The 25,484-nt window shown below is 52.1% G+C and overlaps 1 protein-coding gene across 12 annotated transcripts in view; it reads right to left on the bottom strand.

The window, feature by feature from the left end:
* Window positions 1-169: 169 nt before the first annotated feature.
* Tmem266 (transmembrane protein 266) overlaps window positions 170-25,484 on the bottom strand; it is a 111,305-nt gene continuing 85,990 nt past the window's right edge. For all 12 annotated transcript variants that reach the window (XM_047538859.1, XM_047538860.1, XM_047538861.1 and 9 more), the window contains 3 exons: window positions 12,631-12,820; window positions 2,723-2,785; window positions 170-1,329 (listed from right to left, as the gene is read on the bottom strand). In XM_047538859.1, coding sequence (XP_047394815.1) covers window positions 743-1,329; window positions 2,723-2,785; window positions 12,631-12,820 — 840 coding nt within the window. In that variant the 3' untranslated portion in view covers window positions 170-742. The remainder of the gene's footprint in view (window positions 1,330-2,722; window positions 2,786-12,630; window positions 12,821-25,484) is intronic.

The raw sequence follows: 25,484 nt of genomic DNA, 5'->3' as shown, positions 1-25,484 counted from the left end.
AGGAGCTGGCACTATGAGGGTGCCGGCCCTAAGCCACTCTGGATACTTCCCCTGGGCTGATAACCAAAGGAAAACCTCTGCCAACTGGAAGTCTCAGTGCAGCTGGTTTTTATTATTAAAGCCAAGGTCGGAAAATGGCTGTGCCCCGCCCCCAGGCCCCCCACCCTCCAGACCTGTCCCGTCACATTGTGTGAAGGTGAAAACTAGATTTGTCTCGAAAGACTCAGAAATGCTCATGCCGAAATGAGAGAATGAGGACAAATGAAACAGACTCAGATGGTGGTCTGTGTCGGCTCCACCCAGGATTCCTGGAAAGGACGGCTTGGGGTGGGGCTGGTCAGCCCCTGCTCACAGTGCTGTTCCCGAGGGTCCAGGGTGGGCATCAGGAACGAAGGCAACGGAAGAGGCTGAGCTGGCCCCCATACTCTACCCTGCTGAAACTGGGCCACAGGCTGGTTTTTGTAAAAATGGTTAAAAACAAAAACAAAAACAAAAACAAAAACAACAACCCAGCCATGAGCACCACCCTCCCCTGAGCAGGGCAAGAGGAGGCGCCAGCCCTGGGCTTTGAGGTCTGAGGCGTGTGGCCTCCTGGTCTGGCATCACCTCCCTGGAGGCAGGCAGCACCCTGAGGGAGGCCAGGCAGGATCCTGGGCCCCTATGGGGCCCTCAGTGGCCTCCGGGGTCCCGAGAGAGCTTCAAGATGGCTGTCTCCCCTCCTCCCCCAGTGAACTTGCAGGCTCTAGGCCTCAGGGACCCTGTGCAACTTTTGCTCTTTGGATTCCAAAGATCTGAACTTCTCCTCCAGCACAGGTGCAGCGGGCTGGAAGTGGATGACAGGCTTGATCTGAAAGACAGTGAAGCCCTCCTGGTTCTTCTGGTTGAACAGACTTACCCTGTGCTCCAGCTCAGGGCTGGCATGGGCCGAGCCTGCTGGGCTGGGCCGGGCCAGGGGGGCTGGGTCCAAGGCCCTCTGGGATGGGCAGGGGTCCTCTGACAGGGAGGACAGCAGGTCCTGGACCCTGGCCTCTGCCATCTGCGGCTGGGGTGGTGGCGGCAGTGGCAGGGAAGAGGGGCCAGGCTCGGAGGATGGCTCTTCTCGGGCGGTGCTGCAGTCTGTGGAGGAGCCCAGTGTCTGGCTGCTGTCGCTCTGGGCCCAGGTGACTGAGCTGTGGGTGGCACCCTCTGAGGTGGCACTGGCGCAGGTGCCGTTGCCGCCGAGCTTCAGGGGCACGTCGACTGAGAAGAGGTCTGAGGAGATGTTGGGCTGGTGGATGTCTATGGCAGCCGTGGTGACCACACACACAGCTGGTTCTGGGACTCCACTGTCTGCAAGAAAGGAGGCAATGTCGGTCACCCTCGCCTGGGGCCACGCCTCGTCCAGCCCTGGTGTGGGTGGGGCTGGGGGGCGGGCAGGCTGTAGGAGGCAGTCTTCAAGGAGGGAGTCCTCGGGAAAGCCCAGTTCCTGGTCCCAATTCGCTGCCACTCAACTTGTTGAATTCAGGTGCAGATATGTGACATACTTTGATGTCATCTGTGAGAAGTAACTCATGGCATTTCCAAGTGAAAGTTTTATGAGCCAATGTCCTAGAGTTGATGGCGCTGCTTTCTCTTCTGGGTGCTGGGCAAAATGACCTGGCAGCAGAGCCCCAGACTACCTGCCTTGGGCCTTTGTTGCGTTATTTAAGCCACCTAGGGGCAGGGTTATTTGTTACCATAACCTAACCTAGCCCATCCTAACTCAGAGAGCAACAGGACAAGGAGCATGGGTCTCAGTCTGCAGAGTCACTGTATGTTTTTAAGGGACCAGCATGGGGAGTGGTCTGATCAGCTCTGGCCTGCAAAGGATTGACTGGCCTCTCAGGAAGATGGCAGGGGCAGGGGACACTCCACAACTCTCCTCGAGGTGAGAGGTCTCAAGGGCTGAATCGCAGCTGGAGTAGGGAGGGAATTCTCCCTGCAGTGGTGGGGAGTAGACAGGGAAAGGGGTCTGGACTAGAGACTGGTGGTCTTTGAAACCAGCAGTTTGGATGAGGTTTGGAGAAAGGAGAAAAGAGGGAAGAGACCTTCGAGAGCCAAACAATAGAAAAGAAAAAATTCAAATCCAGCACGTGTTGTCCAGCTTAATGTTCTGTCTTTACAATGGGCACACAAGGATTTGAGGGCTGTGAACTCCAAACTCAGCATTTAAGATGTTGGCTAAAAGGAAGCAAGATGCTGAAGGACGAGGTATTATTTTAAACCCAATCTTTCCCATAAATAAAACCCACTAGGCTCCCCTGAGACACTCACAGTAAGAAGGAAAGGAGGCCTGTGCCACTCAGCCCAGTCATGTGGTGTGAGCTGACCCTCCGTCTGGCTCACTTGAGAGGGTCTCAGGTTGGGGGTGCCATCACTTCAAGTTCTGAACCTCACCCCCTTTTACTGCAGGGCTCCACATGCAGCTTTCATTGGTCAGTGATCTCAAAACACCCGCTTTAGCACCCACAGGCCGCCCTTGGGCACCCCCCCTCTGGCTCTGGAGTCTGAGAGCTGAAGCTCCAGATAGGTTAACCTTGAGCTTGGCCTGCACTCATGGTCCAGGCCCCCAAAGTGGCAAGCTGTGATCTCTGAAGCCAGACTGAGTTGTGACTGCCAATTCTGTGAAGGGCGGCGGGGTCACAGGTGGCCTGGGCTGCACTGAGGTTCCAGTACATGCAGAAGAGCTCCGCCCCAGACTTACCACTGCTGGGCCCATTGTAGTACTGACTGATGTAGCTGTTCATGTCGTCCTTCACAGCGGCTTCTGTGGAGGTGGGGACAGAGAAGAGGGCATGGGATGGCTTGTCAGAGCCCAAGAGGCAGGGACTGTGGCAAGTTCATGCTTCACCCCAACCTCCTGGCTCTCCATCTATGGCCACGAGAAGAGGCATCTGTCTCTCAGAAGTCCTGCCTATGTGTGATGGAAGCCTCCTGTTCTGCTCAGAGCAACATCTCAGAGGTCCCAGGGTTGGACGGTACCAGGAGCCAGAGGACCCAGCCTCTGATGCAGTATCTACCTTGACACCTGACCTGGACAGACCCTTTCCTTCCCCGACCCCCATCTCTGAGATGAGTGGTGTGGAAATAGTTCCTCAGGACTTTACCTGACTAGATGCCCTCCGATTTCCCTGTCTAAATCCAGTTGAGTTCTCAGGGTCACCAGAATTGCTGGCCTCAATGAAGGAGACTCAAAATCCTGTTTGCAGGAACATACAGCCACCCACAGCATCTGGGACTAAGTATCACTGGTACAGTCCCTGTGGCTTGGTCCGCCTGAGGCCTCCAGTCTTCCTTGCCATAGAGTGCTAGGAATCCCCACTACCTGCTCAGTTCCTACATATAGTAGATGCTCAGTAAATAGTTGTTGAGGAGGTGAAAGTCTGACCAGGTCAAAGGAGATGACATGAAAGAGGGTCTTAAAGAAATATTTATTGGTTCATTGTCTTGGGAGGAGTGAAGAGAGGTGAGATTCCCAGAGTGGCCTGAGAGCAGGAGGAAACATGGGTGATGGGAGACCCCCAAGGCCATCCTTAGGACATCCAAGGCCAGGGAGGAGCCAAAGAAAGGTTTGAACATGGCCAGGGGGGATTTGGAGGGGTCACTCCCGAGGTTCCAGGGAGTGTTTTGGAAGGGGCTGGAGTTTAGGTGGGGAATAAGAGATGCAATGCCCTATGGGGGTGACAGGACCTGAGGGTGGGCAGTGCCTGATAGGACAGGCAGGGATAGAGGCAAGAGATAACAGGAGGATCCTGACAGGGTTTAGAGAGCAACAGGATGAGGACCTCGCTCAGACTGGCAACTTGTCAGACTGGAATTGCCCATTCCAAACCCCAACTCCAGCATGAGTCTCTGAGCCTCTGACTCTTGTCTGTAAAAGGGGGATAATGACATTTACTTTCCTGAGGTGTTAAGGAGCTAACCAGTGAGTCAGATTCCTGGAGTGGGACCAGGGGTAGCTCCTCCAGGCAGCCCAGACCACACCTGGGGGGGCCTCTTGGAGGAACGGGGAGGTCTGCAGACCTGATGCTCTTGAGTCCACCGACCTGCCGCACCTGAGTTAGCTGCAGAAGCCCATCTGCCCTCACACTAGGAGGCTGAGTGACGCACAGGCAGAGGCCTGGCTCTTAAAAGCTTTTTTGGCCTCTTTAAATGCCTGCGGCCAGAGGTGTGTTCTACAATAACGCTGAGCTGAGGGTGTGGCCCGGGCTCCAGGCCCCTCCAGCATTAGCCTGCAACACACTCCCCTGTGGCTGTCCATGCATAAGCTGTAAATGCTCTCTGGCCTGCTGGCCGCCCTGGTGAGCTGGAGGTGGCCAGCCTGGCTGCTGTCATGCAAGCAGTAGAGGTGTAGGCCCACGAGCCAAGCAGGAGGATCTGGTCACTTACTCTAGCTGTGTCCTGGTGCTGCCAGGTCACATCCCCTCCCCTGGCCTCAGTTTCTTCACCTGCACCCACAAGGGTGCTGTGGCGGCTCCTACAGATCGTGATATGGCTGGGTTAGATGGCTCTGAAGTTCTAAGGGGTGACACAGCAAACGGGGAAGGGACAGGAGGCATCCGGGCCATCCCCTGATCCCCCAGTGCAGGGCCACCTCAGAGCAGAGGTTCCCCTCCACCGCCGCTCCTCTGGGCAGCAGCTCCTGCATTTGTTGAGGAGCTCTGAGGATCGCAGCTTCCCATTTTGCTCAGTGGGCCCCCAGTGTGCCTGCCCCCTGCCAGAGTACCCTTGAGGCCAGAGTCCTGCCTCCAGGGAGCACAGCTGGAGCCAGCAGCCACTCCTTGGTGGAGCAGCCAATCTCCATCTCATCAGGAAGTGCCTGCTAGGCGCCAAGCTTGCAGAGTCTGCTTCCAACTCCCCACAGGTACCAAGGAGAAGCCCTGGGCTACTCCCCTCTAGACAAGGGACCTTTTAGCACTTACAGGCCCCTCCCGCCCCTCTGCCCCTCCCTACTTTCCAGCCTTTCCACTCTGAATGCTTTGCCGTGGGCTCCAGATGGGACAGAGGGGAGGAGGAGACAGGAAGGGAGCTGTGTTTGGTCTCCCAATCAGAGCTCCAGTTCTGGTCCAGTTTTTGACCCTCACCAGGGCCCTGTCAGATGGCCATTATTTAATAAACTGATTCTCCTAAGATGTGGTGCCATCGCCGCCCCTCACATCCTCTGCCTGTTTAGCAATGCCCCTCTACTGACTCACACAGCTCGCAGCCAGCATGGACGCCCAGGTCTCCTCTCGGAGCTGGAGCCAGGCCAGGCCTCACCCACCTGCCTTCCTGTATCCCCCACCAGGGCTTCGAATTCATCATCCTGGGCAAACGTGGGTGCGTTGGTTTCGGCCCAGAGGTACAGCCTGCTGAAAGCATTCTGAGTCTTGGTTCAGCCTGCTAAGGTCTCTGACCCCTCTCCCATCTCTGTGTTGTCTACATATTTGAGGATGCTCACATCTTAATCCAAGTAAAAACAACTGGAGCCTGGTGACGTCCAGCCCAGAACTCTCTGGAGCTTGACTGGTCCCCAGGCGACATCTTCTGAATAGCCTCCAGCTGCCTCTAACTCAGCAAGTCCAAAATAGAACTCAGCTTCTCCCTTCCCCTCCTGCATCCTTTACCTGGGTGACTGGTTCCCCTGCCACCTGGGGTGGGACCCTGGTCACTACTTGCTACCTCCTTTTTTTCTTTATCAATACCCTGACTCCCACCAAGTTTATGACCAGTCAAGGGGCCCCTGAACCCTCTGCTACAGCCCTGTGTCCAGCCGTAAGTGGGACCTCATGGCTTCCCCTTTGGGCTCTTGCCCTGCCTGTGGGCATAATGAATGGGATTGCTCGCTCCTTATACATGTCTGACAAAGAGCCTGGTCCCAGGTGGCTGCTGAAACTCTGACCAGTATGCATTTTCTCCCAGGGCCCTCACTCCCTCTGCTCAAGACCTGTGTCACACCGTCTGGGAGGGGGCCCGTGCGGACATCCCTGGAAGTGCCAACACTTGCCCCATCGCCCTCTGCTTCATACTGGCCCCTGGATTCTCACTTCCCAGAACTGGCTCCTTGGGCAGGGGTTCCGACTGCCCCAACCCAGGGGTCTCAGGAGTCACAATTTACTAAGATTCCCTGTTGGCCTGGGGCTTGGCATATGCCAGGTGCTGAGGGTGGCCTGGACAGAAGACTGTGGCTGAGTTGGAGGCCTGTAGATCTTCCTAGCCTCCCTGCCCCCACCCCAAAAAGCCACAGGGCCACCATGGGATGCTGTCTGCACTGGTCAGTCTGCAGCCTCACTCTTCTCCCCAACTGAGAAACCTGTGACTGCTAGGTCACAGGTCTGGCAGCCTGGGGGACAGGACAGGAGGGGAGGCAGGCATAGCCAGCCTCACAGAGCTACCCATCCAGCCCCTGCCACAGGGCTGGTCTTGATTCAGCACTGAAGAGCTCTGTGGACGGTTGGAAGCAGCCCCCAGGGGACTGAGTCCTGCAAACCCTGGAGGGTCAGGAAGGAAGAGGGTCAAACTCAGACTGCAGAACAAAACACCCCGGGCACCATCTCCAGCTTCACAGGGCACTTGCTCAGTGTCCTTAGGTAAATCCCTAAGACTAGCTTTCTCACTCATAAAATGGGGATAGCAAATACCTAGCTGCAGGTACCCTGTAAAAATCCCAAGATGAACTGGGCATGGTGGCATGCCTGTAATCCCAGCAGCTCCGGAGGCTGAGGCAGGAGGATCACAAGTTCAAAACCAGCCTCAGTTTAGTGAGGCCCTGTCTCAAATTAAAACATTAAAAAAGGGGTTGGGGATGTGGTTCAGTGATTATGTGTCCCTGAGTTCAATCCCTGGTACAAAAAAAAAAAAAAATCCTGAGATGACACATGTCTAGCCTGGGCATCCCTCCCTTCCTGAGTTCCTGGCCACAGTGCTCACTGCTGGCCCCAAAGTCTCTGGTGACTTCTCTGGCAGCTGCTCTCTGTTGCCTGGCGCCTTTCTTCCTGGGGTGTGAACACTTTCAAACCCACCCGTCTAATCCTCTGAAATCCTTGGAGTGTGAGTTGCCAACACTCATTACGTGGGTTTTAACCCTTCGGTGGAGCCCCAACCTACTATTGAGGCAGAGAAAGGTCGGTGAGTCAGCTGGGCCAGGTTTCCAGGAGACATCAGGACCAGCTGGCCCTCACATGCTCTGTGTGACTGAGTGGCAGAGGGTAGCTGACCTCACATCCTCTGAAGACCCGTGCCCCAAAACCCCTGGGGAAGCCCTGCTTCCTGGTTTGGGGTCCCTGGTTTGCTGGCTTGGCAGCCCTCACTGAAAGGAACACTAACACTCACTGAACACCTACTGTATACCAAGCATGAAAGCTGAGCACAGGACTGAATGCCCAATCCTCCTCAGTGAAAAGACGCTGCACTGTCCTCATTCTGGAAATGTTGGGGCTTAGAGGCAGGACCAGCTGCATAATTTATAGGCCTCTTGTTCAAAAAGTATTAAGAATTTCAGAATTAAGAATTTCCGAGGGCAACAGCAGAGCCCTGAACCAAGCTCAGGTCCCTCTGCGATCATACAGATCATGTCCATGAAGCCGACCCAGCTCGGAGGTCAAATAACTTGTTCAAGGCCAAGTTGAGATTCAGCCTGGACCCAAGTCCTGAACCATGTCCAAAACTGCTTCAAATGCTACTCTGTGAGGCTCTCTCAGCTCTAGTGCTATGGCTCTGGGGCTCCTGGGCTTCCCAGCACCATCAGGCACACATACACTATGGGGCCAGCAGAGACACCCAGGAATACACGGGCCCTGTCCTCTCCACAGGCAAACCCTGGTTCCAGCTCAGCTCCCTGCCCCGCTGCTCTTGGCAGCCAGGACTGGCCAGAGGCACCTCTGTGGCGGTTTCCCTGGACGCTGGTGCAGCATGGGGTTGGGTGGGGGGACACCAAGGTTCACTCGCTGTGATATACAGTGAAATCAGTGGCACTCCTACCAGGGGCTGTAATTCATAAGTTATGGGCGAGCTTCAAGACTAATAAATTTGGGAGAGAAGTATTAATGACTACACAGGGGCACCGTGAACTTGGCAAGCCCCAAAGCCTGGAACTTTGCAGCCCAGGTTTTAAAAATGATTTGTGCTACAGCAAGTCTAAACAGAAGCCAGTGCATGCGTTGTCTGACTGTGACCTGCTGGCAACTGTTGAGACTGCAGGAGCCACTTCCGCCTCTCCAGGCTAAAGCTGCTGCTAGGGCTGGCACCCCCACCCTCCTGGACAGCCCTCCCCCACCCGGGGAGCAACAGCCACACAGGGGAGGCACTGGCCCCTCCCAAGGCTCCTGTGACTCATTGCTCATGTCTGCAGGTTAATGTCCAGATCCTGTGCCTATTGTGAATGCAGCAGGTCTCAGAGCCCTGCTGGCCTGAAGGTCATGGCAGGCAACAAATGCTGCCCTTTCTTAATCTCCAGAGTGGCCCAGAATGCCCCTAGCTTGTCCAACCATAATTTCTAATGACCTGAAAATCCCTCCCTGGACACATCTCCGGGTCAGACAGAGATCAGCTGGGAGACGCCCTGGACCACTCAAGGCTGTGAATCCTGTGTGCCTCCCACCAACCCCCATCCCGTCCTCTGCCTCAGAGGCTCAGGCTGTGCTACTGAAGGCTCTGAGAATCGGCTGTGAAGTGGTAGATGGGTAATGCATTACGAGTGGGCGGCTGAAGAGATGGGCAGGCGCAGGGCAGGTGAGCATGTGGCGCGGGAGGTGCCCAGGTGATGTTGCATAGGGGTACCAGGCAGCCGAGGTAGGGTTCCAGGGCTGGGCAGGAGGGACATTGGCAACTGCTCCCAGGGGAGCCCCTCTACAGGAAGCCAGAGCCTGCCTTATTTGGAACTCTCCCGCAGTGCTTAGGAGGTTGAGGGGTCAGCACAGACTCCATGACACCTGGCTAGTGACATGCAGCCAAAAAAGTTTACCTATGAGTGGGCTTGGACTCTGGCTCAGCCTGTCCCTCCCTCCCACTCCTCCTCCTTCTGGAAGTTGCTATTATTCAGGCTGCAGGCAGAGGAGCAGGATGGACAGGAACTCGGCCCCAGAATGTTGGTGTGATTTGAAAGACTTGGTGTGTTTGACCTTGGCTCCCTGTAGGCCCCAATGTGGCCTCCAATGTCCAGCATCTGCAGGCCACTGGCTAAGGAACAACAATCCCCACCGTTATCTCTGGAGCCAAGGATGCCGATGAGAGAGGCACTGGGGAGAGCGGAAGTACTCAGACCTGCCTCAGGGAACTGGGCAGGCCCTCCCGGGTGAGCCTCAGCTGCGAGACTCCAGCAGGGAGAGCAGCAGAGTGGCGCCTCTCACTCACTTTGCTCCACTAGGGAGGAAGATCCAGGATGGGCCCCATAACTGCAAACCAGACCCTCCTATTCTCTGGAAGCCAGACCAAGGGGAAAAAAGTTGTTGTTGCCTTCCAGAAGAACTTTCAGAAAGACTAGGAAGGGAGCTGGGTGAGGTGGCACATGCCTGTAATCTCAGAAACTTGGGAGGCTGAGGAAGGAGGACTGCAAGTATGAGGCCAGCCTCTGCAGCTTAGCAAGGTCCTAAGCAACTTAGTGGGACTCTGTCTCAAAATGAAAAATATAAAAGACTGAGGATATAGCCCAGTGGTAGACTGCCTCTGAGTTCAATGCCTATTAACAAAAAGAAAAAGATGGTAGTTTCCAAAGCCTCAGCCTGGGGAGTCAAAAGTTAGCAGGTGGGGAGGTCTCTGGTATGGACTGTGCTGGTGGCCTCTGAGCACCAAGAAAGCTGAGCTGCAGGGGCCCTGAGGGCATCAAGCCAGCGCCCTGCTTTGTTCCTTGATGAGTTTTAGACTTGTAGACCATTCAGTCTACTTGGAGAGCCTGCTGAGGTTCAGGCCCTGGAGACGCAGGAGCCAGGCACAGGAAGACACATAAACAGGGCAGCCCTGCACAGGCCCAGTGGGAACTGAGGTGAGGTCTTGAGGGCTGGATGTGGTGGTCCAGGAGCACATGGGGATGGAGTCCAAGGATGAGGAGAAGTTTGGCAGACAGTCCAGGCCATCCACTGAACGGCGTGTGGAAAGGCTCAGCACACTGACAGAGGCTCCTGGGCGACAGCCAAGATAGGGCAGAGGAGGGGGGGGCATCAGCAGGGGTCTCCTGCCACCCGATAGAGCCTGAACAGCTGTGTCCCTCCCAATTCATTATGCTGAAGTCTTCTTCTCTAGTATTGGACGGTGATCTTACTCGGAAACAAGGTGGCTGCAGGTGTAATTAGTCAAGAGGAGCTCACAGGGAGTAGGTAGGCCCTGATGCAAATGACTGGGTCTTTATAAAAAGGGGAAGTTTGGACACAGACACGCAGAGAGAGCGACGTGTGCAGATAGAGAGAGGAGGATGATCCTACAAGCTAAGAAATGTCAAGGAGTGCCAGCCACCACCAGAAGCTGGGGAAGCAGCTGGGAATGGGTTCCCTGTCACAGCACTGAGAGAAACCAACCCTGCCAAAAGCTGTTCCCAGACTTCTAATCTCCGGGACTAGAACTTTCTGCTGTTTAAGACACCTAGTGGGTGACATTTTGTTATGGAAGTTCCAGAAAACTAATATGCCACCCTAAAGGACTTGAGTTTTTTCCTAAGGGACATAGGGAACCAGTCAAGGCTGTCAAGACATGAAATATTTTGGACAGATTGCTGTACAGTGGGGGAAGGGCGCCTGCAGAAGGCACCTGGGGAGCCAGGCAAGGTCCAGAAATGATGACGACTGAGCAGTGAAGAGGAAGAAGGGACATTTCAAGACATATTCAGGAAGTAAAGCCAGCAGGTGCTGGTGATGGGCTGTGAATCAGGATCTCCCAGGTCCTGGAGTGAAGGCAGGGCTTGTCCAGATGAATGTCAAGTTCAGCATGGGAGTCTAAACAGTCGGTGGCTCACAGGTGGGCTGCAGGGACGGAGGGCTCAGCAGAGCCAAGTGCGCAACGTGTGAAACCTGGGTCTGCTGGGAGCTCAGGCCAGGGAGTCTGCGTAGGCTCGGGAGCCTTTGGACCTCATCCAGGAGTCTGGGGTCCAGAATACCAGAACAGATAGCAGGAATGGCCCCTCATTACTGCCCTGGCCTTGGAGCTCCCAACAACTCAGTTCTGGATGTTACCCTGAGAGGGACCTGAACGGGAGAGTTCAGGGCAGGAACAGTAAGCAAGAACCTGGAGAGTTTGTGCTCTGAGGACTGGCAGTGGGGATGCAGGTGACCATCCCTGGGGGAGAAAAATAGCCTGGGAAGGGTGTCACACCTGGGAGGGCACCACTCTGTGGATAGAAACCACACACACAGGGGGAAGGCAGGTGGGGGGCCGGCCTCAGGTCAGTCAGTCTCAGGAAGCGTTTTGTAGAGGCAGAGCCATTTAAAGGAGGGTGGGCTGCCCAGGGAGGTGCTAAGCACCTCTTAGAGAAGGGTGAGGTGGGGCCTCATGGCCTCCTGGGGGAGTTGGGGGTGGGCTTGTCACATCAGCTGAAGGGCTGGTTTCAGCAGTCCCTTCTGGCCTCCAAATTCTGTGATTCTAAGATCTGAAAACTTGTCAGAACATCACAATAGTCACCTCATTCCCCAAACCTGTGTGCAGGGACTTCAGCCTGCAGGGCTTCCTCAGCCACCAGTTCCTCATACTTCCTGTGAGGCAGACAGCTGGAGCTGAGTCCACTCCACAGGAGCACTGGAGCCTCCAGTCATGGGGCTGGGGAGTGGCAGAGCCCCACCCCCAACCTGCTCAGACTGCTGAGTTCTGCCCTCATTGCCCTGACATTGAGGCAAAGTCACCCCCAGACACTGGATCAAGCTGGCGTTTGGGGTTCTGCAGCCTGAGTTCCAAGCCCAGTTCTACAATTTCCTGGCTGTGAGGCCCTGTGCATGTCTCCCAACCACCCTGTGAGGAAGGCTCAGCTTTGTTCCCATTTGACAGATGGCAAAACCAAGGTGCATAAAGGTTAAATCCCTGCTCAAGGCCACACAGTTGACTGACAGAAGAGCTGGGATTTGGATCTAGAAAGAGCTCATTTCTCTACAGTACCCAAACCTGGGTTGTGGCCCCGGTTCCCATTTCCACCAACACTGTGGCCAGCAATTTTCTGCCATCTGCAAAACTTAGGTGCTGGGCTGTTCCAGCCCCAGGACTGGACTTACTATCTGGGCCCCCGTAGGTGGCAGTACAATAGGAAAGTCCCAGGCATCTTGGCTCCACCATTTCTTAGTGATGTGCCTTCGGGTGACTTTGCTGGGTCTCGGTCTCTTCCTCCACAAAACAGGAAAGTCATACCTCCCCTACCACTTGCAGCAGAGCAGTGAGGAAAAGCCACACGGACACGGATCCAGTACAAGTCACTAAGATCATTTTCTAGTTTGGATCAGGGTCACTTGACTAAACGCTCTCTCCTGGACTTTGAAAGGTACTCCTGATCCCTGACATGAGGGTGCCCCCAGTCATAAGCAGAGGAGGGGGCGCAGTTCTGCAAGGAGCTGCTCCAGCTCCACTGAGCCCCAGCGTCTGTGCGCAAAATCCGGGGGCGGGGCGGGGCAGGAGGCGGGGAGTGAGGCAAGAAATGCCCTGAAACTCTGGGAACCCAGGACTCACCTTGCGAGGGCTGCAGCTCCTCCACGACGCTCTCGGCCGCTGTCTCCTCGTCCCACGTGCCGGCTTCCACCACCTTGTAACGACTGCGTGGCTGGCTGAGCACGTGCGGAGCCTGCAGCGCCGCCTCCCGCTCGGCCGCCAGATCCAGGTCCTGCTGCGCCAGGTGTGCCCGCAGTTGCCGAATCTCAAACTGCAAGAGGCAGAAGGGCTGGCTGGGTGTGCGGGCAGAGGCAGGGGAGGCACAGGGTCTGGTACCCTGACGCTTTACTCCTGAATGGGGGGCGTGGGTGGGAGGAGAGGGCTGAGCATCCAAAGGCTGAATGCTGTGCACGCCTTAGAAATATCTCAATAATACTAGTTCCAAGAAGTTCTTATGTTTATAGAGCCTTTTTCAAGTAATAAAACGTGATCTTGTGTCTCAGATATCTCATCGTGGGACCCACTGTGAGAACAAGATGGCCATGAGAGGAAACACAACTGTGGTTTGTGGGAAGACAACTGGATGGGGAGTCAGGAAACTTGGGTTTGAATCTGGCTCCAGCTACTTGCCCAGATGTGCCACCCAGGTGCTTGACAAAATGAGTACCTTGGTCAGGTGCCTTGTACTGTACTAAATGGAAGACGGGAGCCCCAGGAACACCGAGGGCCCATGCAACCGGCCTGGGAGCTGCTCTTGGTTATCACATGCCTGCTGGTCCAGCCACTGGCTTGCCTTCCAGTTAAGCCCACTTCCTTCTCACATGAGGACTCTCAGCCAGACAGGACTGGGGACCTACTGGCCATGTGGCCTTAGCAATTACCTTCACCTTCCCCTGTCTTGGTTTCCTTGTGTGTAAAACAGAGTTTTCACCTGAGGAGTTGAGTTACTTCCTAAGGGTTTTGTAAAAAAAAACAAAAACAAAAACAAAAACAAAACAAAAAAAACCCTGCACATTTTTATTTTGGTTTATTTATTTTCTTGTTGGGGAAAGTTTCTTGGAAAGGCCTCCAGATGCCTCTTGGGTTTGTGGCTGGGATGGCTGTTCACACTCCCAGCCTTTCCAGGACTTCTGGGTGGAGGCCAAGTTTCGCACCATGGGCTGTGCAGGAAGGAGAGCCTTCACTGCCACCTAGTGTCCTGGGCTTGCGTTGCATTGCTTCTGTGCGGCCAGAATGGGCAGGAGGGAGGGGAATAGCAAAGTCCAGGGTGAAGCTCCCTCCCTAGGAGTTCCCTACTTGCCAACAATGCCCAATAGCATATCTCCAGCTCTGCCCTGCCACCGGCCAACTCTGGAATATTGGACTCACACCTTTAGCTTCCTATGTGACAGCACCATGTAGTCAGTTCATGTGAGTTGCAAACGTAATCTGGCCAAAACAGGACTCCACTTTCTCCCCAAACCTGCTACGCAGGCACTTAATCTCATGTTAGTTGGAGCCAACATCCAGTCTGCTTTCAGTCTGGAGCCCAGCTCAACCTCCACAGGCTATTCCAGGCTGGTCACTTCCCACCTCTCCTGCCAACTCTCTCCTGGCCAGCCATTCTCCAAGAGGAGTCACAGAGATTCTGGCAGACCTCAGTCACATCATGACACCGTCCATAGGCCTCAGCGGTTTACCACCTCCCTTGGGAGAGAGCCCAAACTCCTCACCCTTGGTTTACAGATCAGGTGCACCGTCTGGCTCTGCCCACCTGACCACCCTAGGGCGACATACCACCCTATCTTCCCTTTCCCTGCCCCCACCACACAGTCTTCTCATTGTTCCACGTGGACACCAAACACATGTGGTCTCAGGGCCTCTTCCCCAGCTTCTCCCCCATCCCAGATCACCTGGCCAGCTCTCCCTCTTCCCTGACCACATCCACCCAGGCACTTAGTCACATCAGCCTATGTGGATTCACTACATCCCATTTACCACATTCTGATGACTTTGTGTGTTTATTTTTAATTACTTTTATTTTTGTGAAAGTAGAACATGCACATAACTAACATTTACTAACCCTATGGTGGCCAGGCAGCAAACCTGCATTGAACGACTTCCCAGTGTCGGTGTCTACATGTTTTGGTCTTTGGGACCACTCAGATTTTCCAGAATTCTCCAGGTTCCTGCCCAGGGACATTCTTCTGTGTACCTCTGGGCTGGAAGCAGGCAGAAGGTCCCACCACTAGGGGAAGGAGGCTCAGCCCTGCACCTCTCCCCAGGCCCCCGCCTCACCCACTGCCTGCATGCAGAACCTTCTGGTTGTTTCTCCAGAGGACAAACCTTTTGACTTGTAGGATGAGGCATAGTCTCCTGGCCCTTTAGGATGTAGAAGGGGACCTTAGGGATTTTGAAAACTATATGTGAAGAGTTTTAACCGACCCCTGCCCTGATGTGTTCCTAGCTTCACACCACATCCCCTTCCTCCTAGACTCTCAGGGGTTTAGGGGAGAATTATTCCTTTTTCCTCACCATCCTACACTGAAGGCACGTTAATTATAAATTCTCCATTTTGTTAGATCAGTCACCACTTTCTCATCTGTTCTTCGTCTTCCCTAAATTCCCTGAAATCTCTATTGTTTTTGTTCTCATGGACAAAACTTAAAGAGATAGTTTCTTAATTCTTATGCCTTTTCCTCCTTCACTATCATTTTAGTGGAATTTGGAAAAAAGTACAGATAACTGTGTAGTTCTTCTACATTTTCTGTAAGTCTATCTGTTTACCTCTCTTTTACTTCCAGTAGTGTGCTGGTAAGAAAAAGAAGAAGAAGGCCTGATTCACAATGTATAATTTTGCAGTGTAAATACTCTAACCATGACTGGTTTCAAGTCACTGACATGATGTCATAGTGAATTTGGAAGAAATCTGAACAAACCAGGGAGAGTTTTAGTTCACCACTGACACCCTTCACCACCCGGTAGAATATAGTCTCCAAAAGTGCAGGGAACTTGCCTGTGTTGTTGCCTGGTATGGCAGGAAGCACTTGGTAGATATTGTTAAACGAAAGAAAGAATGAATGAATAAAACTAGTTAGTTTGGTTCTGTGGTTTCACACTGAGCCTAACCCCAGTCATAGCCTGAACACCATTGCTAGCCCAAAGCAGAGACAAAGACTGAGCCCTGATACTGGCTACACTCTAAGCTCTGACCCTGGTCACACACTGAGCCCTGTCCCTGGTTAGAGACTGAACCCTGAACCTAGTCCCGTTCAGAGCCCTTACCTGGGTCAGAAACTGAGGTCAACCCTGGCCACAGACTCAGCCCTAACTTGGTCTCAGACTGGGCTCAGACTCTAGACCTCAACACCCAGCATGCAAATGGAGCTGAGAGTCTCAGAGAAAGAAAGCCAGGCTGGCTTACTATGAGGTGGCTTTTTGAGTAGGGGACAAGGGTATGAGCCACCCCTCTGGCAGCAAGATCTTTTAGAGGTCATGGAAGGTCCATGAGGTAACCCTGCTGAGCTCTGCTGGGGCTGGGAGCCCCTCCTTCTCGGCTGATCTGAACTTCCCATGGGCACACCCGGCCTGCTTTCTCCAAGGCCACACAACTGGGCCTACAGGCCCAGCTAATGGCTTCCTAGGCCACTCTGAAGGGATGCATTATTGATGGTTTGTAATTGATATGGAGCTGCCCTAGAGAGTCCCACTGGAATTCAGGCCAGACAGCTGGAGGCCAGGGCTTGCCCAGCCCAAGCCCACATGTGCATTCACTGGCACACACACAGAAACAAGTTTTAAACAAAAGATGTGAACTCCAGGCATACAGTAGTTCTCTCATTCATTCATTCATTCATTCGCTAAGAGGTCAGGTAAACCTGGTGGACACCATGTTAAAATGGTATATTTTGCAATGAAAAGGCCTGTCCCAGCTTGCAGATGAGTCTTGGATGGCCCTAGCAAGGTGGGGGTGGATGGGAAATCTGCAGAACAACAGGGAACAAGGCCCCTCTGAGAGCCACAGAAGCAGACCCTGGGGTGGTACTCATGACAGAAGAAACATGATATGTACAAGAGACAGATGATCAGTTGAGGGGAGGGGTTGGCCGGTGCCACCAGGCAGTGTGTAGCCATGGTAAGATGTTTTAAGGATTTCAGTCTTTATTTAAAGAGCAAGAATCTTTCACACAGAAGGGTAGAGCGGTGGCAGTGGTGGTGCAGTGACCCAGAGGAGCATTAGAAAGGAATACGCTGCCTACAGAGGGGGATGGGTCAGATGGGGCCTGGGCTGTATGGGAGTACACACTGGGGTTACTGCAGTGTCGGGTTGGAGAGGGCCAGATTTAGACTAGGTGGAGGGCTGGGGAGATAGCTCAGCGGGTAGAGTGCTTGCCTTGCAAGCACAAGGCCCTGAGTTCGATCCCCAGTACCGCCAAAAAAATAAATAAATAGAATAAAATAAAATAGACTAGATGGAGACAGTGGAGATGGAAATAGGAGGAAGGACAAGAGAGACTATCTGGGAGGTGAGAGTGTGAACACAGGGCATGGATTGGGTGGGGTGAGGGAGAGGGCAGTCTGCTTAAGGGACAGAATTTTACAAGTTTCACATCCAGAGGGTGTGGGGTGGTTGGATGCTCTCAGCTGGTTGCTCTCATCCTGAGAAAGACTGATTGAGTCCTTAGAGGGAAACTGTAGATGGCCAAATGGCTCTCAACACAGAGAGGTCAGAAGTTTTCAGGATGTTCTAGGGAGACCCTCAAAACCTGGCTCCTGACTCTTCCCACAGTTACCATGGCTGCATGTGCTTGTCCCAGCCAAACAAAGGGCTGTCAAAGGGTCCTAGGATGTTGGGGTTTCTTCAGTCAGACGGGTAAATTGAGGCCTGAAAATGGGAAGGAGCCCCATGTGCTGGGGGGGAGTGGGAGGGGCAGGCCAGGACTACATGGTGTCTCAGCAGTAAGCAGGAAGCAGAGCCCAGGTGTCTGGCTTCCGGGCCCCATGGCTGTGGGTTTCAGGTCTTGCAGCCTTATCAGTGAGATAGAAGGACTCAGCCAGAGTACAGGGCAGCTTGATGTTATCAGGGTCCAGGAAAGAACAGGGGCAAAAGCTGGAGGCAAGAGCCTGAGCTCTCGGCCCATCAGTCCTCCCTCACTCTGACTTTGGCCAACTCCCTTTTCCTCTCTGAGCCTCCATTCACTGTGTGTCCAATAAGGGAAAAGACTGGCAGAGTTCTGAGTCTACAGAGAGTGTTGTACTAGCTCTGGGACCTGGGCTTGGAGCTAGTTTATCCTGGCTGTTGTCTTTAGGGCTACCCTGCTCCCTGCTGAGATGTCTCACTCCTAGAGGACCTCCTCTTTAGAGAAAGATGCTGAATTCAGAACCTTTAAAATACATCATCCACCATGCATAGCATATAGAAAAAATTGCTGATCATGCAAATCACAGGGAAAAATGATCAACTACCAAGACAAAGGAGACCCATGCAAATACTTGAGTTAACAGATAAAGGCTTCAAAACAATTATGCTTAATATATTAAGGAAAATAGGGGAATAGAGGGACAAAGTGAATCCAGCATTCTAGCAGAGAATTAGAGTCTAAAAAGGAATCAAGTCAAATTTTGAGAATCTTAATATACAGTAACTGAAATTAAGTACTTAGTTGGATGAGGTGACAGCAGCCTGGACAGAGTAGAAGACAGGGTTTTTGAATTTGAATTTTGAATTTGAAGGTAGGCTTATAAGAATATCAAAACTTACAACCCAAGAGAGGGAAGGAGGGAGGGAGAGAGAGAGAGAATATGAATCAATGAATGAATGGGGAAACAGATAAGGATGGATAAAGAGAGATGTGCTCAATTGACCCAACTTACAAACTTAGAGCCCTAGAAGGAGAAGAGAGAAATAATGGGACAGAAGCAAAAAATAAAGGAATCGCTGGGGCTGGGAGTGTACCTCAGTGGTAGAACAGGTGCTTAGCACATGTGAGGCCCTGAGTTGAATCCCCAGGATCAACAAAATCAAAACAAAAAATAAATCATGGCCAAAAACTTCCCAAGTTTCATGAAAACCATCAACCGGCAAATATCCTAAGCAGGATAAAACCCCTCACACCCAGACCTTGCAGTCAACATGCTGAAAACAGAGAAACACCATAGCTCCCCAGGGCTCAAATGGGCCTGGCCTCTGGGAGAAAAGATGCACAGCAGCTTTGATGACAGAATGAAGCCAATCTTCCTTTGGTAAACTGGGTGGCAGGAAAAAACAGACCATCCCCAGACTTGGAAAGAATCAAAGTGCAGTCACAGCCCCGCTTAATGCACGTCATTAGCTAAATACTTCTCATCAGATAACCTGACCAGATTAGCTGGGAGGCACAGGGAAGCCCAAAGCGTGCATTACTGGAGTGGATGGGCCCCTTCCATGGGCTGGGTTTTTAATGCATGCCCTGGCAGGGCCAGACCCACTGGGGCCCAGGGTGGCCACACCCAGCGCTTCTCTGCCTTTAATGCTCTGGTGGTGGAGTCCAATTGACACGGGCCTTGGCCTGATCAATGCACACTTTGGCCAGAAGCTCGACGGTATCTAATGCAATGTAATAATTTTGCTCCATCCTATTAGTGCTGTCTGCATAGGCTGCCCTGCCTTCAAACCCATCTGCTGTTGGGATGGCATCCAATGTTTATTTCCATTAGTTTCGCCATTGTTGGTAACAATAAAAATCAGGAGACAGTTGCAAACTAATGATTTAGGAGCAGGGTGAAGCTGAAATCGACCTTGGCCCCTTTCCATCCACTGTGAAGATGACTGGTAGTTGGCCATAAATTTAAATTATGGCAAAAGGATAACATAAGTTATTCCTCTGATGGCTAATTTTATCAGCTAAATAGGCTTGTCATTAAAGCTATCGGCTGTTTTACAAATCACTTCCCATGTTTAAAAAAAAAAATTCACTTTCCACAGTGGAGATCTTGAATAATCCAGGTAACAAAAGGCTATTGTGCTGAGCTGGGGGCTTCTGGCCTCTGCAGGAAAAGAAGGAACTCTCTGGAACAAGCCAGTGTCAAGCCTCATCCTCGAAGCCAGAGTAGAAACCCTTGCCTGCTATTTTCCTACTATTTCTGTCCTGCAGCTCCTTCTTCCAGTTGTGGAATCATCTTCAAAGGTGAGCGGTTCGTGCAGATCTGTGGGCATTCTCTAGGAGATGATGAGTACCAGGGTCCAGGGCAAGGCCAGGAAGGCAAGGAGGGCCCACTTTCCATTCTAACCCCTCTGCACCTACCGAATCCCCCCTGGCCCTGCACGTGAGCATGGAGGGGAAGGGCCTGACATCACCTCCTCTCCCCTGCCTTCCTCCAGCAGAGAGAGGCAAGATTACACTGTGGGTGCAGCTCAGTGATAAGAGCATTGCGTGGGTTCAGTCCCCACTGCTGAAAAATCATTATCCCTTTGTTTCTTCAAGAAACAACCCAGGGAGCTGAGCTTTCCACCAGATGCCTGCTGTGTGGGAATGGGGAAAGAGAAGCGGGCCCTTGGGCCTTGTTTCCTTGGTTTATGCATTAGGTGACTTCTGGAGGTGACCGTTTTCTTCATGGGCACACAGACCACTTCTGTCAGCATCTGGTACTTTAGGCAAGACCATGTAACTGAGTCTTGCCAATGAAATAGGGGGGAAGTAATGTCACCACTTCCAGGCCTGGTCAATAAAAACCCGCAGTGCCCACTTTTCCAGTCTCCTTGCTCACACACTGGCTGACTGTAGAAGACCCAGAGGCCTTAGGGAAGCAAGGAGCCACAAGATGGAAGGAGCCTGGGGGCCAGAGTTGTAGAACAGAGGGCCCCCCACGCCCCACACGTTGCAACCTGCCCATGCTATACTGTTAATGACAAATGCACTCTTGTTGTGTTAGGCCACTGAGATTTCTGGACTTGTTTGATGTGGCAGCTAGTGGTACTCAGCCTGATTAAAATGCCCCACATGGATGTCTTATTTCAACTTAAGGAAATGAGGCTTCAGGGTTAGTTCCCAGCCCTCCCATGACAAAGTGCACCTGGGCAAGAAACAACCTCTGAGCCTCTGAGCCTCTACCTGTAAAGGGATTAGTAGTACCTGGCCTCCTTACTTCAAACATCAACATCAAAAAGAACTCAAGTATACAACAGTGCATTTGTACATGATCACCATCATACAAATCAGTCAGTATTATTTTTGTTCTCTCTTTCACACTAACTGAGAGTCTCTGTATCTATTACTGGATTTAGTGTGACCCTCACAGCATCCACATGATCAGAACCTTGTTGCCTTCATTTTTCCAATGAGAAGCCTGGGTCTTGGATATTTAGGAGACCACCAGCTGCTGGGGGACCAGAGGGTTGAGCAGAGCCCACCAGCTCCCTGTGTAAGTAAATTTTCTCCCCTCCAGCTGCCCACAGACAACTCCTCTTTCAGAAACTGAGGTTTATCCAAGTTATAGACCTTTCCTAAGGGGCAGCTTACAGGTTCCATTGGCCTCCTAGGAGGCTGGGCCCCAAGTCACCTTACATTGAAACCCCCTGTCCCTCCCTCTGCATTTTGCCAATGGTCTCAAGTGCCCAGGAAGAACTCAACTTCCCTCTGTGCTTCCCATGGAACCCAGCAGAGAATAGAAACTAGCTCCCACTGTGGACCAGGTTGTATCGTACGATGTTGGACCAAAAGCTATTGCATGACTTAAAGGACAGCCAGGTGCGGTGGCACATCCTGTAATCCCAGCAGCTTGGGAGGCTAAGGAAGGAGGATTGAGAGTTCAAAGCCAGCCTCAGCAACTTATCGAGGTCCTAAGCAACTTAGTGAGACCCTGTCTCTAAATAAAATATGAAGAATGGCTGGTGATGTGGCTCAGTGCCTAAGTGCCCCTGTACAAAAAAAAAAAAAAAAAAAAAACTTAAAGGGCAAAGGGCAGGTAGAAGAGGGGCTGCAGAAGTGCTTCAGTATTAGAGCAAGATCTTGGGCATGGATGTATACAACATTTCAGAAGTGGGTTTGTAAGATGAGTCAGAAGAATTTAATGTTGCATTGATTTAACTGCTGCATCTAAGTTAGCTTTGATTTCTGAAGTGGCCAGGACAGAGACAAAAAGTTCACACTGTCTCCCTGAGAGGGATAGCCATGAGAATCCATCTATGTACCAGTGAGATTAGGAAACTTCTGGCTGCAATCCAGACAGAGAGCCAAGTAAAAGTGAGTACAAGACCTTTCTGCAGTGGGGGTGTTGGATTTGGGGGTCTGAGGTGATGTGCCTCCATCCTAACAGTGGGCAGTCTGGATGTAGACTGTGATGATTGGCCAAGGCTCAGGAAGGGTCTTCTTCCCCTCCCTCAGTCCTCTAGCTCCCCTTTCTGGGTAGGCATCTGTTAGGGATGAGGTGCACACAGTGGTCAGAAGAGATCATGGAAGTACGGGCAGCAGTGAATCCCTGTCACAACTGGAGGGACCCCATGGTCCAGCAGCCATAGTACTGGAAAGAGTCATAAGAGACCCCTGTTTCCATCCCATTCCCCAAACTGGTGCAACGTTGAACATACCTCTCTTCTCTGGGTCTCGGGTCCCCCATCTGCCAATCTTGTATTGGCCTCTCATCTTTAATACAAGAGGTTCTGGGGCACCTTGGGCAGGGCCTGTGGCAAGAAATGGACTGCTACATGGTACAGATGAAATGTACAAGGTCTAATGCAAATTGGCAAGCCATGTCACCTGAAAGTTTCCACAGGGTCACAGTAAAAAGCAATTTAATTTTTCTAAAAAAACTAAAAGAAGTAATTTTAAGGTGGAGAAATGTGATAGACATTGAAGCCAGGTGATAAAGGTCAATACTGACAGTGACAAATCACATTGATAGATATGCCCTTCATATGCTGTGATGAGAATGGCATTTTACCCCTGTGATCTTCCTTCCCCAAACCCAAGACCTAACATTATCATGAGAAAAAGACTCCAGACAAGTCCCAGTAAGAGACATTCTGCAGAACACCTGTCGTGTGTACCTCAAAACCATTAAGATCTTCAAAAACAAAGAAAAACTGAGAACCAGTCACAGCCAAGAGGAGCCCAAGGAGATGTGACAACTAAATGCACCGTGGGATTCTGGAACTGATGAGGGATAATGCCTAAAAAATGAGGAAATTTGAATAATGTATCAATATTGATTCATTCATTGCAACAAATGACAATACTAATGCAAGACGGGGGTGACCAAGGACAGGGTCTTCAGGAACTCTATTGTCTTCACAATTTCTCTACAAATCTATACCTGTTTTAAAAAATAAAGCATATCTTTTTTCTTTTTTTTTTTTTTTAAAGCCAAGATGGGTGAAGTCATGGCAAACATTTTTATGCATATATATCAGTGAGAGTGCAAAGCGGGCGCTGTGTTTAAACCGGGTCTTACACATTTCAATGGATCTTTGGTACCTGCTAATTTTTCTGTGCCATACATGGATTCAGTTTGGAAACTGCTCTGTTAAAGAAGCTCTGAAAACTCCGGCAGGGAGAGAGAGAACAAGTTTGGGACAAAGTGACCAGAATGACTGGGCATGGGAGGAGGCTGGGTGGGCAGCAGGCAGGAGACTGGGACAACCCAGTGGGTGGGGAGGAAAGCTGTTCTGGGCTGCAGACTGAGCTGCCCGGGTGGATCTCGGCAGTGTTTAAAAGAGCCTGGAGAGGTGTTGGAGTAAACTGCCCCTCAGCCAGGTGGGCTGCAGGGAGTGGTGTTCCGACCAGCTGGATCTGTTCCTGGCCCAGGCAGCCCTGAGTGAGCTGTGTGCTCTTGGGCAAGTCGCCACTACTCAGTTTTTTAATTTCTAAAATGGGTGTGTGGGAAAGCCAAGGCTTGGGTGGGTGTGGCAGGCCATTTGTGTTAGCGTCACCATTTATTTATTTATTTATTAAACATATTTTTATTAGTTGTTGATGGACTTTTGTTTTATTTACTTATTTATATGTGGTGCTGAGAATCAAACCCAGTGCCTCACACGTGCTAGGCCTCTACCACTGAGCCACGATCCCAGCCCTAGCGTCACTATTTAAACCTCACAATCATCCTTCATCATCATCCTTCATCTGTTCATCTCTATTTATCACTATCCCCATTTTTCACAGTGGCAAAATCAAGGTCTTCAGTGGTATCCAAAACCACAAGATCAGTAAGTGGCAGGGCTGGTTTTGAACCTGTCTGTCCCTGAAGCCTATTTTGAGTCGTTTCATGTGATGCTCTCCAAGAGCAGATCCCTGCATTCCCTGGGCCCATTTGCTCATTTCTTTCAGGGTACTTGTTGCCCAGTCAAGTCTCAAATCTGGTCCCAAATTCTACTGAAAAGGCAGGGTCTCCCCGCACTGCCCCTGGGGAGTGGGCACCGAGCTTCGCAGAGCAGCTGTCCTGGTTTCTCTTCAGAAGCAGCACAGCCCTGCTCGCCCAGGCCTCCCCAGCGCCCCCCCTGGGATTCCAGCCTGCCTGGCCCTTTTAGCTGTCTTAACTGAGATGACAGCCTTTGGGTGTTTTTTAAATTAAAATGGTTTGTTTCTGTTCATCTCTTTTCCAGATGTCACTACCTAGAGGGAATCTGTCTTTATTTATTGGCTCTTTCCTGTGCAAAATCCAAGGAAGCCTCCCTCTGGCTAAGACCCCCCGGGAAGGAGGCCACATGTGGGGAGCAATTTGAACTGCAGAAACCTGGGGTCCCTGGGGGGTCCAGGACAGGGGTCAGGGTGGAAACTGTGGGAGGTGAGCTTGCCATTAGGATTTTCTCCTGGCCACGTGGCACATGTGCTGCTGATGTGAGGCGTGTGGCAGGTTGGCGTGTTCTCTGCTGAGCTGGGTGGCTATAAATTTACCAGGGGCGGGTGCAGCCCTGGGTCAGTGTCTTTCCCCTGGCCATTAGCAGCGGTGGACAGCACTCATCTTCCTATTATACAGTGCACTGAGAACTACCCGGTCACTTTCTAGTTGTTTCATGTTAACACCCAGTACTGTCCCAATTTACTCCCATGACCTACACTTCCTCTGCCTAAGTTTACCAGCCCTGCTCTCACCTGGGTGGTTGCAATGGTATCTTGTCTTCCTGTCCCACTCCTATCCTCTCTGACCCATCCTCCAGCTGCAGCCAGAACATTCCATCAAAAACTCACATTGGAGAAGACAGCTCCCACCCCTGCTTCCAGCACTCTGGGCTTCCTCTTTCCTGCGATGAAGCCCAAATGCCCTGGTCAGCCTGGAGCCCTTCCCGGGCCACCCCAAGTCCTCTGGCTACCTCCCCTTGCTCACGTTGAGAACAGCCTTGTGTTCCTACCACAACACTCACTCCTGGGCCTCACGCAGGCCCCTCTACCTGACTCCCTTCCCAGGTGGCCCTGCTAAAGGTCAGCTCCTCTGCAGACCCTTCCCTACCCTGGCCTACAGAACCCCAGATGAAACATGAAGGCACCTTTACTGCTGCTATTGGTACATAGGCTGCCAAACTCCCCGAGTCACCCAGAGTCCCATGAAGGCAGGGACCATGTCCTATCCAGAGTGGCATCCCTAGTACCTGGTGCTACTGCAGAGTGGGCTCTCAATAGTGATGGCTGGCAGGAGGCCCTGCTGAGAGAATGAATGAGGCTGAAAGCAGCTGTGTGGGGGCTGGGATGCTTGTCTTCCCAGTCTAGGACCCCATATAGATTTCCCTGCTCCCAGGGCCCCTTGGGCAATGTGCTACTGAAGGCAGAATCCCTGATAGCCCCTCTTATCTCGCAGAGGCATCCTGTGCTAAAATGAAAGACTGTATGTCCCCAAAATTGATAAAAGATTTGGTTTGTGACAGACACTCCAGGGGGGAGAATTTGAAGATGCTGCATATGTGTTCCTGAGGGGGTTTTTCCTGGGGTCACTTGTAGTGACATTCCACAGACTTCCCACCTGCATCTGCTATGAGAGGTTGGGGA

This window comes from Sciurus carolinensis, chromosome 2, assembly GCF_902686445.1.
Source record: "Sciurus carolinensis chromosome 2, mSciCar1.2, whole genome shotgun sequence".
Taxonomy (NCBI): Eukaryota; Metazoa; Chordata; class Mammalia; order Rodentia; family Sciuridae; genus Sciurus; species Sciurus carolinensis.
Note: the sequence above shows the minus strand (reverse complement) of the source record. Positions and strands in the feature narration are given on the sequence as shown.